Source organism: Astyanax mexicanus, chromosome 23 (genome assembly GCF_023375975.1).
Source record: "Astyanax mexicanus isolate ESR-SI-001 chromosome 23, AstMex3_surface, whole genome shotgun sequence".
Taxonomy (NCBI): domain Eukaryota; kingdom Metazoa; phylum Chordata; class Actinopteri; order Characiformes; family Acestrorhamphidae; genus Astyanax; species Astyanax mexicanus.
The window spans coordinates 5,357,280-5,377,232 of record NC_064430.1 but is presented as its reverse complement, the minus strand read 5'-3'; the positions used below and the strand labels follow the sequence as shown (position 1 = coordinate 5,377,232).

Genomic DNA, 19,953 nt, shown 5'->3' with positions numbered 1-19,953 from the left:
TGACTTTTCCAGGTTTTTCATGACCGTACAAACCCCCGAAAGTAGCTCCACACTTCATTGGAAGAAGAGTGTAAAAAAAAAAGAAAAGTGATTAAATTGAGTATGTTCTGTCTGCGTTTACTGAATGTTAATGTGTTTTAATAAGATTTATTGTAAATAGTTTCCATTTTATTATTTAAATAAAGTTTATTTTTATCCTTTGCTGTCTTGAAAGTTAATTACGCATATTGTGGTTATTTGAGTTTATTTTTACATACAAAAATGTAAACAAATATTACATACTTTGGAATAAAATGCTTACTTTGTCATTTTTATCAAAAAATATTTATCTTGCATATTCTATTTACTTTGACCCTATGTAACGTGTATTATTTTTGCTATGGTTATGATTAATGAAATAAAAAAAAAACATTTTCTTTCTACAAACTCTAAACAATATTATTATACACTATCTTTTTTATTTATTTTTATTTTTTTTACTAATTCTGTCCAGGTATGCTTCAGAGCACAAAATAATAGCCATATTCAGTTTTTCAATCAATTATTTAGTATTCCAAGCTTTACAGAAGTGCTCCACAGTGTGTGAAAGGTATGAAAGGTGAGCACTAACATACATTTAAGGTAACTATTTTTCTACAATTTTACTGCAATACTCTATATGACTATAAAATATATATTATTTGTATAACATTAAAAACAAATGACTAAATGTAACTAACGATAATCCCAAACTAATGGCATTACTCAACTTCTATTTACCCATTTTCAACAGATCTTTAAATTAAAGCATACTAAGTCCACAGTCCCTGTTCAGTTATCTGAATTTTTTCTTATTTATCTCAATTAATAATTCCCTTAGAAATAGAATAAAAATGAAGAGCAGAAATAAGACTTTACCGTCTACTCCGTTACACGAGGCCGACACCTCCTGCACTTCCTTTTTCGACCTCATGGGGGCCCAACTGCCATCCTCTTTAAACTGAATCTCATCACAGTCTACACAGCTGTTCAGAATCTCCATAAACAACCTACAGAAAAAAAAGAGAGAGAGAGAGTTTTCATCCTGAAAATAAGTAAGAGTAAATATTCCTCCCCTTTTCCCTTATTTATGACTAATAGCGTTGTTTCTTCATTTGTGCTTTAATTTACCTTAATGTATGTTTAATTTATTCAGCATTAATGAAATATTTAACATTCCAGCTAATAAAACACGGGAGAGAGAGAGAGAGAGAGAGAGAGAGAGAGAGAGAGAGAGAGAGAGAGAGAGAGAGAGAGAGAGAGAGAGAGAGAGAGAGAGAGGGAGAGAGGGAGAGAGGGAGAGAGGGAGAGAGGGAGAGAGAGAGAGAGAGAGAGACACAACAATTGAAAGTGGTAGTAGGGCATATGAAGAGATGATGAAGTGAATAAACAAGAAAGAAAAAGAGATGGAAAAAAAGCAAGTAAAAGGGAAAGAGACAGAGTGTGGGTGTACAAGTAAAAGAGAATTGAGAAATTAGTAGAGAGAGAGGTGTACAGTTTGCAGAGAGAGGTTTAGACTGATAGAATAATTCAGAGAGGTAGTAAAAATAACAGCGTTTGAGATAACAAAGTGAAAGAAAGAAAGAAAGAAAAAGAAAAGGTGGCAAAAGCAAATGAGAGTAAGAAAGAAAGAATGAAAACAATTGAGAGAGGTATTAAGAATAACAGCGTATGAGATAATGAAGTGAATAAATAAGGAGAAAGAGATGGCAAAAACAAGTAAGTGTGAGACAGTTATGCATGCAAGACAGAAACAAATTAAGCGAGTGAGAGAGTGAGACTACGAAAGAATTAAGAAAATAGGAGTTGAGTGTGAGAGTGTGCAAGATGGAGAGAACAAAATAAGCGAGAGAGAGCGAGACTGCAGGTAAGAGTGCGCAAGATGAGAACAAAATAAAGCAAGTGAGCTAAAGAGAATGATACAAAAAGAGTGCACAAGATGAAGAGAACAAAATAAGTGAGAGCTAAAGAGAGTGATACAGAGGGAGTGTGCAAGATGGAGAGAACAAAATAAGTAAGTGAGCCAGAGAGAATGTGTGCAAGAAAAAGTGCACAAGATGGAGAGAACAAGAGTAAGCTAGAGAGAGATACAAAGAGTGTACAAGAAAAAACGCAGAAGATGTAGAGAACAAAATAAGCGAATGAGCTAGTGAGATACAGAAAGAGTGTGCAAAAAAAGAGTGCAAAAGATGGAGAGAACAAAATAAGAGGGTGAGCTAGAGTGATACAAAAACAAGTGCAAAAGATGGTGAGAACAAAAGAAGGTGAGCTAGAGTCATACAGAAAAAGTGCAAAAGAGGGTGAGCTAGAATGATACAGAAAAAAGTGCAAAAGATGGAGAGAAAATAAGCAAGTGAGCTAGAGAGATACAGTGATACAGAGAGAGTGTGCAAGAGTGCACAAGATAAGCGAGTGAGCTAGAGAGAGAGGGATACAGAAAAAATGTGCAAGAAAGCGTGCAGAAGATGGAGAGAACAAGATAAGGAGAAATAAGGGTGAAGGAATGAGGGGGTGAGAGAGAGAGAGAGGAGAGTGCACAAGATGGAGAGAAAAAGGTGGGTGAGTAACTGATGAGAGCGAGAGAGAGAGAGAGAAAGTGTACAAGACTGAACAAACTGCAGAGCAAGAGGTGGTAAAAAAAAGAGAGTGAAAGAGTGCTAGATGGATAGATATAAAGAGATTGAGGGGGTGAGAGCTCGCAAGAAGGAGAGAGTGAGTGTGTGGGTGAGAGAGTGAAAAACCAAACAAGTGAGAGAGGGAGAGTAAAAAAAAAAAAAAGTTAGAGTTAGAGAGCGAGTGAGTATGTGTAGGATGGGCGAGAGAGATAGAGAGAAAGAGAGAGAGAGAGAGAGAGAGATGGGAGTGTAGCTATGATATGAGCTGTCCAGTTTCCAAAACAAATGAATACACACACACACACACACTGCAGTGAACCACTGATATAGAATACACCCACAGTGAAAATAAACGTACCGTATTTTTCAGACTATAAGGTGCACTTAAAATCCTTTAATTTTCCCTAAAATCATCAGTGCGCTTTATAGTTCGGTGCTCCTTATGTATGATTTTTTTCAGTCAGGTATTAAGGAGTAGTAAAGCCACTCCACTAAGTGCTACAGGAGTTTCAGTGAAGTTTCTCCAGCACCAAGGCTGGAGCAGCATAGCTACTTACTTATGATCAGTGTCTACAGCAGTAGCTACATAAGACTGCATTTAATACAACCATAGACTGTGTAAAGTGAAGCCACCACAGGTCGGGCGCCCCCTGCTGTTCGGCTGCAGAAAGCTGTGTAACTCCACCCATTACCATAGGTTTCAATTGCAAAACTGACAACTTTCAATCACGTTTTTTTCCAATATACTGTAATTCTACCTCCATTATTTAAATGCAGCAGCTACTTTAACCTCTGCTTATATTGTTACATTTTTATATCCCCACAGAATTCGTTTTTAAGAAGGTTATTCAGCTCTGTTCAAAAAAGGTGTGGTTATTGTAAAAGGGCTGGTTATGGGTGGGACCAATAACAGACCATCAGCTCCGCTCCGCCCCGCTCTGCAGTCTGTGACCTCGAGGCAGCCCTCAGGGGCGGGGTTATTTAAATGAGTAGGCTGTCACTCAACAGTCTTTCTCCCTCCTCTGGTCTCTACTGCGCTCTACAGACTCGGGTATCAGGATCACAAACATGGCGGAAGATTTTGGCTTCATTTTCATTGAATGAATGGGAACGGCGACACGGCGTCCATCTTTTTTTACAGTCTCTGAATACAACCAAAATGCTTTAAATACGACCAAAAGCCATTTAACAAACGAACTTCTGAAAGTGGGTGTGGCAGAGTAAAGTAGATATGTGCATGATGTTATTCTCAGGTGTGTTCCTGTGTGTGTTCGTGTGTGTGTGTGTTGCAGGTGTGCGTACCCGTCAATGATAAGATGTTCATAGGGTGCCTTCTTGTCACAGACGGGACACACCCAGGTGGGCTTCTTCTCGTTCATCTGGATGTAGAGCGTGGCGTCAAAACACTGCAGGTGTGAACACGTCACCGCCCGGCACGGAATCATCAGCCGCATCTTCCCCAGCTGCACCGCCCCGCACGAGCACACACATCCCGCATGGAAAATTACACACACGCATATTTTTAGAAAAACACATATTTTAAGAAAATATATCAGTTTCACAAAAAGTCACAGTACCAGTCAAAAGTTGGACAAAACTTCTCATTTATTTAATTTATTTATTTTTTTAACCTTCTCTAAGACCGAACTTTGGCACCTGATTAGTGTAAAAACAAAGTTTTTAGTTACTAAAAAAAATGCCCACATATGTGTGACGTTAGTTTTATGTATATTTCGATAGAACACAACGAAGTCGCAATTAGTAATAATGTGTAAAACATTTATTTTGTGGCTGAACACAGCAGCCTTTTTGGGATCAGTGCAACCCAGAATGTGATGTCCACACATGTGGACGCCAGGTCTTAGGAGGTTAATGTATTTTCTACATTGTAGATTATATTAAAGTCGTGTGAAATTGCCAGGGGTAGGTTTTATTCTTAAATATATTCAGGATTTCTTTATTTCGATCCAGATTTTTAATTTGTTAAGCCATAAATCAATAGGGCTCTACACCCTGTTCCAAATTATTATGCAAGTGATATTTTTCTCATATTTTACCTAATTGGCCAATGCAAATGACATGAACATATTACATTCAATTGATTGATTGAAAACATGATGGTGGGAATCCCAGTCAAGAGTTTTTACAGCCAATCATGGGCCAGGTCACAATTCTCAGCAATTTCTATGTTTAAAACTAGTTGATTTACTTGCTGTAGAAAGCTAAAATTTTATTTTCCTTCTGTTCCCAAATGGCAAGAATCATTTTTAAATGTTAAAATAAATTTCTGTCCCCATACTTTTTGCAAAAATGACTTTCTCTACACAGCCAAAGTTTATTTTTTAGTTTTTATACGTGTTGGGTCCTACAAATCCCAAATAGCTTGGAGAAACATTTTCTGGGTCTTAGTAGGTTAAGGAGGCAATGCACTATTTCATGCTTTTCAGCAGTAGAGAGATTCATTTTCTTTCCCATATTGCTTGAAATCTGTGGCCTGCTTAATAATGTGGAACAGTGCATTTTGAGTTTATTTTACAAAAAAAGGACTGTTTTCATTAGGAGGTTTGTTAAATAAAATTGGATCTATACTGAACGGGTCATAAAAATCTGAAAATATACTTTTGAAACCCGGTGTACAATGCATGTGATTATTGCTTCATGCACATTGGAAAAACAATGCTATAAAACTATATTATTGTGCAGTAATAGTGTGAACTTGCAAAAATAGGGTTTCTAGAGGTAAGAGGTGAAATGGAATCAGGCCAGAGAGGGTTCATATCTACTAAATGAAGATTAATGAGCTTTTAGTGTTTTGTCTGACTGAATCATCACTGAAGTATCTCTGTTTCAAAACATCTACATAACAGTGAGCTGTTATGAGTGCAGCTGAAACCAGGCATTTACAGCTTCAGATCTCATCAGGCTGTGGGCTATCACACTGCAAATGTGGACTTGTGAGGAGATACCATTATACCATTAAAAAAAAAAAAAGAGAGAGAGAGAAGTTCAGCTTACCGGACACAGTAACGACACTCGTAGACTGGTTGTGGCGATTTCACTGTCGGGGTCTGCTGTTAATTTTTCTTTGACTGTAAAACAAACAAAAAAAATTTATATTATATTATTTTAGAAAATTATATTATTTATTATATATACAGCTCTGGAAAAAATTGAGACCACTTCTTTCTTTCTCAATCAGTTTCTCTGATTTTGCTATTTATAGGCTTATGTTTGAGTAAAATGAACATTTTTGTTTTATTCTATAAACTACAGACATTTCTCCCAAATTCCAAATAAAAATATTGTCATTTAGAGCATTTATTTATCCAAAAAAGATGCAGAGCTTTTAGACCTCAAATAATGCAAAGAAAACAAGTTCATATTCATAAAGTTTAAAAATCCAAAAATCAATATTAATCCAAGTTTTCATGCATCTTGGCATCATGTTCTCCTCCACCAGTCTTACACACTGCTTTTGGATAACTTTATGCCACTTCTGGTGCAACAAAAATTATAGCAGTTCAGTTTGGTGGTTTGATGTCTTGTGATCATTCATCTTCCTCTTGATTATATTTCAGAGGTTTTCAATTTGGTAAAATCAAAGAAACTCATCATTTTTAAGTGCTCTCTTACTTTTTTTTTTTCCACTTCCAGATGTACTAGTGCATCTCAAAAAATTTGAATATCATTGCAAAGTTACTTTATTTCAGTAATTCAGTGTGAAACTTGTATATTATGTAGATGTATTACAGACAGAGTGATCTATTTTTATTATTTCTTTTATTGTTGATGATTATGGCTTACAGCCAATTAAAACCCAAAAATCAGTGTCTCAGAAAATTAGAATATTATATAAGACCAATTAGTACTTTTGGCAGTGTGGCAAGTCCTGCTGGAAAATGAAATCCGCATCTCCATAAAAGTTGTCAGTAGAGGGAAGCATGAAGTGCTGTAAGATTTTGTGGGAAAATAAAACTGCACTGACTTTAGACTTGATAATAAAACACAGTGGATCAACACCAGCAGATGACATGTCTCTCCAAACCATCACTGATTGGTGGAAACTTCACACTAGACCTCAAGCAGTTTGGACTGTGAGTCTCTCCACTCTTCCTCCAGACTCTGCTCCCTTGATTTACAAATTAAACGTAAAATGTACTGATGATCAGTGATGGTTTGGAGAGCCCATAAAGTTAACTTTGGACAACCATGTGGACCCACCACCACCCACTAGGTTTAAATTGGGGATGCAGTGCAAAGCCAGTCAAGAGCTAAAAGCATAAAGGGCCATAGCCATCATGAAATAATTTAATTTCTGAATTTAAATAAGGAGTGTGAAGAATGACGCAACACTAAATTAAAAATTACTCAAAAACAGCCCTGGTGGATTTTCTATATCCACAGAATAGAGGTAGATGGAACTGGACTGGCTCGAACCCACAAACGCAACTTCTACTCTTAGCCACAACAGCAGCTAAGCGTCAGAATGCTAACACATAATTAATCAGGGTCTCTCGACAGCGTGGTAATAAATTAGAAAAAGCAAGCTGAAGCATTTCGTACAACTGCCTTGAGCCCAGGTGCTATTAGACTAGAATTTATAACTTGTTGTGGCAATTACACAAGCATTCTTTAAGCATTAACCAGGCAGATCAGACTCTTTATAGGCTGCTGGGTTTAATATGCAGCCGTGCAAGTGTTTCAGTGGCTGGTGTGGTGCAGTGGATAACACCACTGCCTGCTAGTGACTTTGATCGTCACTCTGGACAAGAGCATGAGCTAAATGCAATAAATGTTTTTTGTAATTTTGTAAGACTTGCTAAAAAAAAAAAAAAAAAAAAAAAAAACAACTTCTATTTCCTTGAATCTAAGACTTGAGATGATCCTAGTTGGAACACTCAGTAATAAGCTCTCCTTTAACGTTTCTTTTACAATAACTTTCTGTGACTCATTTACTGCTTCATTTCTCAGTTTTCCTTTTCTGAAGTATAATCCAGTGTCTAAGGAGAGCTTTGTGTCATCTCCGAGTTTCCCCCCATAGCTGTTTTCCCCTGTAAACAGTGTTTTACAATTTGCACTCTATTCCTGATCCGATTCTACACTCAACCCAGTGCATAAAGTCCCCAAAGTGTCCAAACACCACATAGATCATATGACAATTTACAAAATAGCAGCAAATATTAGAGTTTAAAAGCCTCCCAGTGAACGAGCGAATCAAAACACGGAACAATGGTGTGTGGGGGCCGGGCAGTTAACTATTAAAGAACTTACATAAACTTATTATGTTTCTACATGAAATGAAGAATAAACATCACATTGTTAACCTTTTATGTTTATAAATACAAAGATTTTAGTTCTATGTTCAATCTTTTAAAATTCCATTAGTTTCTGAAAGTTTATTTTTTTGAGAGGGGTCTGTTTGCAACAGGGGCTTCACAGTGCACATGCACCTCCAAGCCCCAGAAATGCACTCTCAAGCCCCAAACCTTCAGGGGCCAATGAAACTGGGTGTGTTCAGTCATAGAAGAGATCAGTATGAACATGTGGGTAAATTGAATGCTGATATCACTTTAGCCAAGTAGCTAACTACTTATTAAATGTAAATGTATCAACGTTTCAGGTAGATTGTTTTAGCTTCTATGAGTAGCTAGCTAGCTAGCATTAAGCACATTTTATTGCTAAATTGCGACATGTCAGTTATAACAGTAGCAAGAAGCTAACTTGTTAGGTTGGCTAACTAGCTTACCTAACTGCTAATCAAGCTAACTAGCTATCTACAGTGTAACAGTAAGACAAAACATAGACAATAAAGCATAAAACATTTACTATTCATGGGTTTACCTAACAATCAGTCCACCCACAATGCAACAACTTGGGGCTTGAGAGCGCATTTCTGGGGCTCGGTAGTGCATGTGCACTGTGAAGCCCCTGTTGCACACAGACAGTCTTGATTTTTTTTGCAGTTTCAGTACCAGTATTAAGATATTTAAGCAGGTATTGTATCGAGAGGCATAGTTATGGTATTGTAAAACACTAGCTGTAGACAGATTGTGAAGCATTTGCACAGCTTTGAATGCTTGTCAACACTGATGCCCTTCTCCTCTGTGTTGATGTAAATATATCTATGACCTTTGATAACAGAGAAAAATAGATACATAGAGATATAAATACAGCGAATATAAATATAAATATAAATGTTCTTACTGAGCGCTCTGGAGTGGTCTGGGTTTCTGATGCCCTTGGCTCGGAGTCTCTGTAACAGCGCTGTGGACGACTGCTGCTTCACCAGATACACCGCCATAGAGTAACTCTGTCAAATCACACACACACACACACACACACACACACACACACACACACACACACACACACACAGCAGTGTAAATTTATTGTATTGCATCACACATTTTCGAATGAAGGTTAAATCCCCTCTGCTTCTTGTATACCGCTGAATTTTAAGAATTTGGATAAAACATGTCCTGCTAAGAAATTTGCAAATTCTGTTGGAAATTAATGACATTTATGAAAAATTAATTAATAAAAACAATCAAGGTTATAATCTGGACCTCCTTTCCAACATGTAAGGTTCTTTTATTAGGTTCATTTAGATGTTTTATTAATTTAATGATTATATGATTTAATGATTACTATCCTTGTATCAGTTTCTTTGCATACTTTACTACACAGCAGTGCTGCTGGAGTTTTTAAACAATAAATAAAAAAAAATGATAGAACTTTTATTTTAGTAATAGTTTTTTTTATCTCTCCCATCCCCTCTTTCCTTTCTCTCCCTCTAAATTGTATTGCATAATATACACTCCGATTTATATTATGATTTATATATAAATAATAAAAACACACAAAATCAACCATTCTACTCTGCGAAGCATGGTGGTGGATGTCTAATGTGATGGGGCTGTTTGGTAACATTTTATAATAAGGCTACATTATTTAACAGTAATCTACCCACCCAGAGAGAGCAAGGCCAATTGTGCTCTCTCAGGGCTCTGGCAGCTGATGGCAAGCTGCATGACAGGGATTCGAACAAGCCATCTCCCGATCCTAGTGGTCATTTAATTGTTTACAACATCTTTAAGCATTAGATTTAAGCAATGTTTAATATAATTTTAACTAGTGTCAATTAATAATTAGTTGAGTCATTACTTAACCATTTATCAGTGTTTATTACTGTGATAAGTACTGTTATTTATATGACCTTTATTGTAAACTCTTACCGGCAGTTTTCTTCCACAGACCCAGAACATAATTTTAATCTTTAATTATGGGTTTAAAAAATGAGAAGGTAATAATGTTATGTTGTTATTTCTTCAATATCTGAGTATCACTGCCATATTTCTCTGCTGGAACATATGGATAAGTCCTCTCCAGGGCACAAGACAGCTTGTAACCAATGATCTCACCATCATCATCACCATTATCACCACCACCACCGCTGCAGGCATAATGCATATAATGACATAACACCGGCTAAACACATAACACACACCTATCTGACACGCCGTGCACAATTTGGGGCATGAGCTAATGGCTCCGACACCCTATGTAGGGCACTAAAGGTCAAATGCAGTTATTTTGGATGCAGCCGCTGTGTCCCCGCTCCCCAGATTGAAGCAAAAAAATGCAAAAAATGCACGGCGCAGTAGAACCCCAGCAGACGCAAGCTCAGACACGGCCTGCGATAATAAATTACATCACTGCTAAAGGAGCTTTCCCCCAGCAGCAGCCGTGAGTTCACTTCCAGCAGGTGGATAAAGAAACTGATGAGAAATATAAAGCAGAAAGACTCTAATCTGAAAAGTAAGTAGATTTTAATTTTAATAGAGAGAACTTTCGTTTCTCATTTCATTTGCATTTACTGATAATAGGCAGGATAAGGGGTTCATCACAATGTCATTCTTTGGGGGGGAACTGAAAGCAATGATTTTAATGCAAAAAACAAAAACATTAAAGTAGATGAACAAAAAAGTATATTAAGCTTAAAGCTGCAATCCTTAAGATTTTATATGGGGAGGGGACAAAATGCATGTCTGCTGGTGTAAAAACTGTGAGTTTCTTTGATTTTACCAATCTGTAAATAAGTTACCCAAAAGCAGTGTGTAAGACTGGTGGAGGAGAACATGATGCCAAGATGCATGAAAACTACTGTGATTAAAAACCAGGGTTATTCCACCCAACATTGATTTCTGAATGCAATTGTAAGCATCCTTGAGTGGCAAACAGGCACTGTATATAGCACTGTGAAAAAATAAGAGATCACTTAAAAATAATGAGTTTCTTTGATTTTACCAAATTAAAAACCTCTGGAAAATAATCAAGAGGAAGATGGATGATCACAAGCCATCAAACCACCAAACTGAACTGCTTAAATTTTTGGCATAAAGTTATCCAAAATCAGTGTGTAAGACTGGTGGAGGAGAACATGATGCCAAAATGCTTAAAAACTGTGATTATTGATTTTTGAACTCATAAAACTTTATGAATATGAACTTGTTTTCTTTGCATTTCTTACATGTTTTAAAATATGAATAATAAAATGTGAAAATCTGTCATCATTTTGGCATGTATGGGTACAATAGATTACGCTGCTGATTGCTGTATCTACTGTAACTGTAGATTAACACTTATTTTTAAACAGAAATTAAATAATTCTGATTTCTGGGAATCTGATACTGATATGTGCGTTATCATTCTGCTCTTGGACAAACAGTAAGTGTATTGCAAGCAGGAGGTGGGAGTCGTATTCAGGCAGGGAGGCAGAATTTGGCACAACACCTGGAAAAACAACTTAATCAAGCCTCCCTGTGAAGCATGGTGGTGGATGTCTGATGTAATAGATCTATTTTCTTCCATAAGAACAGATTATAATTTTAATTATGGACATACCCTTCCAATCTCTGATGTCCAAGACACAACGATGGTGTTGGGGACGGTGGTGGACAGTCTGACCAGTGAGGTAATGTTGATTGGTCTGCTGGGACGCTTTGGTTCGACTCCGTTTTTGGTAGGAGGAAGGTAGCCCTGGGAATAGGCAAACACAGCAGTTAACAAAATAAAAAAAAACTCTACAAATTCACTCTACAGCTTAACTCGACTTAAATTTTCTCACCGGAAGATTACATGGCTTCCCGTTGACTTTTACACAGAGGTTCGGAGGAAAGTGGTCTTCCTGTGGACAGCTGGTTTCTGATAAGCAAAACCTAATGAAAAAAAAAACAATTAATATGTTTATGCATACATATACATACATATTTTTGGCCTTTTAAGAAATATAAAGAAAAGAAAGAGCCATAGACTGTACAATGGGAGTGATTGGGAATGTATACCACTCCAATTATATGTATACAGTCTATAGATATAAGAGTTTTAGAACTAATAGCAGGTTATATAGGTTACATACCGTAACTGTACTTGTACCGTGAAGTCACATTTGGTCCCGGAGATGTCCCTTAGGATGAAACATAATTACAGTACATATAAACCACTCTTTATAGTTTTCATAAATACAATTTTATTATCATATTTTACGTGAACAGTCAAAGTTTTAGAACACCCTTATTTTTCCTCTTTTATTTTTGCAAATTAAGCTCAGGTCTAGTGAATCAACCAAAATGGTACAAAAAAATGTAACTGAAAACTGAAAAAATAAAAAATAAATTAGAACACTCTGTAAAAGAATATAAAAAAAAACTGAAAAAATATATTGTTTAAAAAAAAAAAACAATTATTTTTAGCAACCAATTAATTGGTAAAGAGCTTTAAGCTGGTAAGTAGCAGTAAAAATACATTTATTAAAAAAAAATAATAATTTCCAGCCTTAGTCTGTAGTAAAGCAGTAAAGCTGAAACAGATGGTGTTACTGCTGTTACTCTCTACTCCAGCATTTACACACATTCACACTTTCATTATAATAACTAAAAAAAAGACACAGAAACACAGATAAAACTCTGTAACTATTAAAAGTAGAAGTCTATATTTTCTTTAGAGAAATTACAGATGAAGTCAGAGAGCAGTGAGTACTGTTTCCTACATCTTCAAACTCAGACTCTTAGAAACTGGAGAAAAAAAACGGATACAGGAAGAGTTACGTCTGGCTGACCCACATGGAAACAGCGCTTTAGCCTTTAGCTCAGAAGAATTAGAGGTCAGTGCTTAGAAGATAAAATAAAAAAAGTAGATTGTCTGGGTAATACCGCACTGCTACTGGCCTACTAAATAATAGTGTTTTTTTTTTTGAAAAGACAATACAAAATAAAGAATTAAAATGCTGGGAAAAACATTACTTTGCCAATTGTTAAGATGAGCTGAGAGGTGGCACCACAAAGCCTGTGAGAGATTATTGAGCTGCTTTACTGTCAGACTAGTCTTAATTTGAGAGCAGGAAGGAAGTCTAGATTGACAGAGTACTTACATTGAGCCGCTGATCTGCTGGACTTGCTGTGGCGTTAATGCGAAAGCGAAACACGTTTCTTGAAAGCGTTGACTGTTGTCTGAAGCTGGGAATTCAAACAGAGACAAAAAGGAGACATTAGAAAGAGGTACACTCTAGTCCAATCAATTAGTACATGCAGCTCTGAAACAAAAATAAGAAACCACTTAAAAATGATGAGTTTCTTTGATTTTACAGAGTTGAAAACCTCTGGAATATAATCAAGAGAAAAATGGATGATCACAAGCCATCAAACCACCAAACTGAACTGCTTAATTTTTGCACCAGGAGTAAAGCAGCATAAAGTTATCCAAAAGCAGTGTGTAAGACTGGTGGAGGAGAACATGATGCCAAGCATGAAAACTGTGATTAAAAAACAAGGTTATTCCACCAAATATTGATTTCTGAACTCTTAAAACTTTATGAATATGAACTTGCATCTCTGCATCTTTTTTTGTTATTTCAGCCATTTCTCATTTTCTGCAAATAAATGCTCTTAATGAAAATATTTTTATTTGGAATTTGGGAGAAATGTTGTCTGTAGTTTCTAGAATAAAACAACAATGTTCATTTTACTCAAATATATACCTGTAAATAGCAAAATCAGAGAAACTGATTCAGAAACTGAAGTGGTTATTTTTTTTTCCAGAACTCCAGTTGGACAAATACTAACACTGTAGAAACTTGTTGTAACATTCTTAAAAAACACTAAACTTCAAATCATATATATATTTTTATTAATAGCTAAAATGTGTTCCTTTAAAGTAAAGTAATAAAACATACCAGTCCTGCTTAAAATTATTATTAACATTTCCTAACCTTTATTAAATGCTTTTAGTTGTAGTAATTTCCGCCTCTGTAGCGCCCTCTCAGGTTCAACTGTGCTATAGGTGAGGATGATGTGTTTGTGTACTTTGATACGAAGACACACGACAATATTAAGATCAGTCAATCAATAACTATTAGAGCTATCAGAGGCACACTGCTGCTGCTGCAGCTCAGCCAATCAGCTCTCCCTCCTGCCCCGCCTCTAAACCCATACATCACTCAGTGACCCTTCCAAACTACCACTTCCATTTTTTTTTTTTACTTTTTTTTTTATTTGAGCTGAGGGTGGAGTAAGTTAAAATCAGGGGGTTTATTGCCCTTTTAAAACTAAAAATTAAAACATTGACACAAGTGAAGTTAAAAATGTTAAATAAAAACATTCTAAAAACATCCAGAAAAGTTGACAGAGCAAACGCTCTAAGAACGTAAATTGTAACGTTCAGAAAATGTTATACTAACCAAAAATTGTTAGCTGGGCTTTTATTTAAAAACATGATTTTTAAAAGAAATATTAAACAGGTTTCATTTACTGTGGACACAATTCAAAATATCCGCAGGTATCAGATTTCCCCAGTGTTTATAGTGATCCAGCATTATCTAATCTAGAATCATTGATATTGATATTCTCTCCACTTTCCCTCCAGAAATATGCTTTAAAATAATAAATAAACACAGTGTAAAGAGGATCTCCTGCTAAAGAGATGCACAGGGGTCTCAGATTTCCAGGAAAACTCATTCAACCACAGACTTGAGAGGAGATAAGCTGAGAGTCGGGCTGTTTTATGAAGATGATAAAAGCGCACAGTAGAGGAAGACGAGAATCACACTAGACTCTGCTATTATTCTTGTGGTTTTTAATGCAAATTAGGCTGCAGTTACTACAACTCAAATACAACTCGAATTGCACTGCTTATGAGGAGTCCCAACCTTCACTTTTACATATACAGCTGTGGAAAAAATTAAGCAAGCACTTCAGTTTCTGAGTCAGTTTCTCTAATTTTGCTATTTATAGGTTTATGTTTGAGTAAAATTAACATTTTTGTTTTATTCTATAAACTACAGACAACATTTCTCCCAAATTCCAAATAAAAATATTCTCATTTAGAGCATTTATTTACAGAAAATGAGAAATGGCTGAAATAACAAATAAGATGCAGAGCTTTCAGACCTCAAATAATGCAAAGAAAACAAGTTCATATTTATAAAGTTTTAAGAGTTCAGAAATCAATATTTGGTGGAATAACCCGGGTTTAATCACAGTTTTCATGCATCTTGGCATCATGTTCTCTCCTCCACCAGTCTTACACACTGCTTTTGGATAACTTTATGCCTTTACTACTCGTGCAAAAATTCAAGCAGTTCAGTTTGGTTTGATGGTTTGTGATCATCCATCTTCCTCCTGATTATATATTAAATGTTTTTAATTAAAAAAAATCAAAGAAACTCATTATTTTTTTTAAGTGGTCTATTTTCTTTTTTAGAGCTGTATGTGCAAGCATATGTACAGAATTATATTTTCTGTAGATGCATCCTCGCTGTAGATGTCTGAAAAAAGGATCATAATAATAAAATATGCAGAAAAACAAATACACAACTACAGTCATTATATTATATATTATACATTATATAATTACATTATACAGCCACAAAATGCTCCTATATGACTAGTGGAGCTAAAAAGGAGGTGTTCCCAATATTATGCATGACTAGAATACACTGTTGTTTTTCATCTGCCCGCTTCAGAAAGACACATCTTAATGTCTGTAAATGTGAGTAAAAACTAAATGTAATGTGGAAGGATTTTGAGATTCTGTTCATGTGCAGTCAGTCATATTGCAGGGGGATATGGGCTGCAGTCCATTTGTTTTGCAGCCCTAGTTTTTTACGCCTCTGAACTAGATGTTAATTATTCATAATTCATATAAGCAGCAGCAGAAGTAGGCTTCAGTAATGAATAATGTGAAATAAATCTGCCCGGACTCTGTATAGGATAAATTACACAGTCACACAATTGGTTCTGAAGCACAGCTGTTTTAATACTCTCCTGCTGTAACACACCAATCACGACTCAGGAGACGCTAGTAAAAGACAATTTGGAAATAAAACAGGCTTAGAACACCTCCTGAAGTGATACGAGAGATCAGATCTGTATGTGTTTTAATATAAATGTGGTTTATTGAAGTGGTTTATTTGAGTGAGATTTGTATCTGTTTTAAATGCGTCTCAGACCATCTATTGAAGTGGTTTGATCGATTGGATCTGTATCTGTTTTAAATGCATCTCAGACCATCTCCTGAAGTTGTTTGATCGAGTGATTGGATTTTTATTGTATTAAATGCATTTAAGTGCGTCTCAGACCATCTCCTGAAGTAATTTGAGTGATCTGATTTGTATCCGTTTTAAATGCGTCTCAGACCACCTCATGAATTGGTTTGTTTGAGTGATCAGATTTGTATCTGTTTGAAATGCGTCTCAAACCATCTTCTGAAGTGGATTGCTTCAGTGATCAGAAGTAGCTTGAGTGACCATACTAGTATCTATTTTTTAATGCGTCTCAGACCACCTCATGAAGTTGTTTGAGTGATCAGATCTGTATCTGTTTTACTGTAAATGGGTCTCAGACCAACTATAGAAGTAGTTTGAGTAATTGGATTTGTATCCGTTTTAAATATGTCTCAGACCACCTCCTGAAGTAGCTTGAGTGACCATATTAGTATCTGTTTTTTAATGCGTCTCAGACCATCTCATGAATTGTTTTTTTGAATGATCAGATCTGTATCTGTTTTACTGTAAATGCATCTCAGACCACCTATAGAAGTGTTTTGAGTGATCAGATCTGTATCTGCTTTATTGTAAATCCGTCTCAGACCATCTAATGAAGTGATTGGAGTGATCTGATTTGTATGTTTTAAATGTACATTAAATGTACATTTCAGATCTGTATCTGTTTTACTGTAAATGTGTCTCAGACCACTTCCTGAAGTGGTATATTTGAGTGATGGGATTGTAACTGTTTTAAATACGTCTCAGACCATCTTCTGAAGTGATTTGAATAATTTGATTTGTAGCTGTTTAAATGCGTCTCAGACCACCTCCAGAAGTGGTTAAATCGACCATAGTTGTATCCATTTTAAATGCGTCTCAGACCATCTTTTGAAGTAGTCTGAGAGATCGGATTTTGATGTGTTTCTTTATAGTATATGCATCTTAGACTACCTCTTGAACTTGTCCAATTTCACAATATTTTTCTTGATGTGAAATATCAATTACGCAATTTTTAGGTGTGATAAGGTGTTTGCCCGGTCAATAATCACCAATCAGGTTGAGTGCTTCAGTTAACAACCAGCCTTGACTGATTGGGCCAAACCTATCCAATCAAAACCTTTGGGTTTTTGAATCAGAGTCTTGAGAAGAAGGGTGCAATCATTTTTTCACGCAGAGAGGCTTTTCACACTGTTGTGCTTTTGTTCCCTCAGGTTTCCTGTTATGCTTTATTAAGTTTTCAGATGTAATCTCATTCAGTGTTTGAAATTCAGGTATTCAGAAAGGAAAATGGAAACACTTCATCACTGAGACTGTAGCTGAATTCTTCTTCTAACATCTCCAAACTTCCAACCCACTACAACAATGTGTCATCTTGCCTTGTCTTATTGTCATTTCAAGTTGTTTATGTGGTTCTTTTGTAAAAAGGAGAGTATGTGCCTTCTTTACATAGCAGGATAAAGTGGTCCAAATCGGATTCTTACCAAATATTAGTGTTTTTAGGGTGACCCAAATCTAACACTTGCCTGAACAGTTTGCGCTGTGCGCTTCACATGAAGTTTCAGTTTCGTCCTTGCCAAAATCACAGGAGATATACACCAGTCAAGCTCACTATAAGGCTGTGTATTGAGAAGAACTAAGTGATAAAATGTGTATCATGATACAGGGATTGCAATTCAATATATTGTGATATGCTGCTATACGTTAAGCAAGAAAATATACTGCTTTTTTAATCAAATTTCAAGAAAACTGAGACAGTACTTAAAAACCATCCAATTAGAACAGTGGGATCTGAAGACAGAGTACAAATGAGTCATTGTCAAAAATAGGATATGTATTGGATTTGTTATGTTTTGCTATGGAAACCTATTAGTCAACCAAACCAGTAAGATAAATGGAGGCAAACAGTTGTCAATACCGAACCTACATAGCCAATACATAGCAAGGCATACAAAGGCAATTCAGACTGTGGTGCCGAGTGGTCCAGTGGTCTAAAGCACTGCCACTATGATCGGGAGATAGCTGCTTCGAATCCCAGTCATGCAGCTTGCCATCAGTTGCCGGAGCCCTGAGAGAGCACAATCACAATTGGCCTTGCTCTCTCTGGGTGGATACAGTAGATGGCGCTCTTTCTTCCATCACTTCTAGAATGATGTCGATCAGCACAAGGCTGCGTCTGTGAGCTGATGTATCAGAACCGAGTCGCTGCACTTTCCTTCGAGCGTTAGCGCTGTGATGCTACTCGGCAATGCTGCATCAGCAGCAGTTTGAAAAGAGGTGGAGTCTGACTTCACATGTGTCGGAGGAGGCATGTGCTAGTCAGCTGAGTAGCAGCTGAATGGGTGGAACAATTAGCCAATTCAGGCAAATCAGGTTTACAATCACCCTATCCATCCAGAAGAGGCAGAAGACTCAAGGTTCCACTAGATAGGAATAAAGGGTACAAAAAGTCTTTTGTCCCTTCTGCTGTGAATTTTCTGAATATTAGACATAAGACAATTCCCCTATGAAGAGTAACTGTTTATTACACTTTGGGTGTATTGACAAATATCTTTCAGTTATGATTACTTATCTTAGTATCTATAATAACATAATCATTGTGTGAAACCTTGTAATTTATATGCATTAACCAATACTCACCTTACATTTGATCATTTTTACTCACAGTGTATTTTATACACATTTATATAGAAGATTAACCAATAATCACAATATATCCTTTACATATATAGTAAAACATTGTTTGATCAGGCATGTGACTAACACAGACTTTATTATGACAAATTAACCCACACGATACTTAAGGCGTTTACTAACACATAGGGTCTATTATATGGCGGACTAACCACGCGCCACTAACACATTAACATATAACACATGAGATCTATTGTGAGACGTGTGTAGCTCATGCTTGAAGCATTTCGTTCACTGCATGTCTCTGACTAACGACCATCAATCATCAGCTAGTGCACTCTGGATGAACTAAATTGATACAAAGGAGGCTTCGGGACGAACAGTGCGGCCTTTCTCTCTGTGCGTGCAAAGTTCTTCACCTACCAAAGCGGGAGGAGGACGCGCGCACATACGGAGGGCGGCGCTGTCTAATTACTGGAACAATATCACACTGTCTGACTGGACCCAGTCAATTCTTAAAACAATACCGCACTGTCCGGCTGGACACAATCAAGGCCAAACACTAGTGGTCCGGTCAGACCTGTGAAACTTGAGTACTAACACGTGAAATTACGCATGCTAACATGAGATGATTTTAGCAACGCCTCATCAGCAGGTTTCACGTCATTTGGGGTATAAACATGGAGTCAGATCAGAGGGGGGTCAGAACTTATACTGGGACGGCTGTTAGACGGTCTTTCATGTGTGGGTTCTCCTGAATATTCAGTACTTTGTAATAAATACTTGGTTTGCTTTCAACTTCACTCCACCTGTCTGCGACTCTCTATCAAACGAACACGTAGGGGAGTTGTACCCCGGACGAGAGGTGGGTGTTGACCCACCTTTCATTTTCTTTTCTACAACACCTACAAAGTCTGTGTGCATTTTTTTTTATTATTATTATTATTATTTATTTATTCGTCTACGTATTTTTGTAATTCCATGCATTTGTCTGCCAGACTGCCAAAGAAAAATGTCCATATAATGTAATTTTAATGGACAATACATATATATATATATATATATATATATATATATATATATATATATATATATATATATATATATATTTTAATCTGTCTATTTCAATACAACAAACTGAATCAGAAT

At 36.3% G+C, this 19,953-nt stretch overlaps 1 protein-coding gene and 1 long non-coding RNA gene across 2 annotated transcripts in view; one reads left to right on the top strand and one right to left on the bottom strand.

Annotated features, from left to right (window-relative positions):
* LOC111191153 (uncharacterized) overlaps positions 1-4,012 on the top strand; it is a 44,170-nt gene extending 40,158 nt beyond the window's left edge. The window contains exon 3 of the long non-coding RNA XR_002649352.2: positions 3,926-4,012. This is a non-coding gene — a long non-coding RNA (uncharacterized LOC111191153). The remainder of the gene's footprint in view (positions 1-3,925) is intronic.
* pias1a (protein inhibitor of activated STAT, 1a) overlaps positions 1-19,953 on the bottom strand; it is a 77,870-nt gene that overhangs the window by 6,787 nt on the left and 51,130 nt on the right. The window contains exons 3-10 of the mRNA XM_022665220.2: positions 13,063-13,147; positions 12,052-12,099; positions 11,761-11,851; positions 11,538-11,672; positions 8,838-8,943; positions 5,649-5,722; positions 3,936-4,096; positions 898-1,028 (exon numbers count right to left, since the gene is read on the bottom strand). Of these exons, the coding sequence (XP_022520941.2) occupies positions 898-1,028; positions 3,936-4,096; positions 5,649-5,722; positions 8,838-8,943; positions 11,538-11,672; positions 11,761-11,851; positions 12,052-12,099; positions 13,063-13,147 (831 nt within the window). The remainder of the gene's footprint in view (positions 1-897; positions 1,029-3,935; positions 4,097-5,648; positions 5,723-8,837; positions 8,944-11,537; positions 11,673-11,760; positions 11,852-12,051; positions 12,100-13,062; positions 13,148-19,953) is intronic.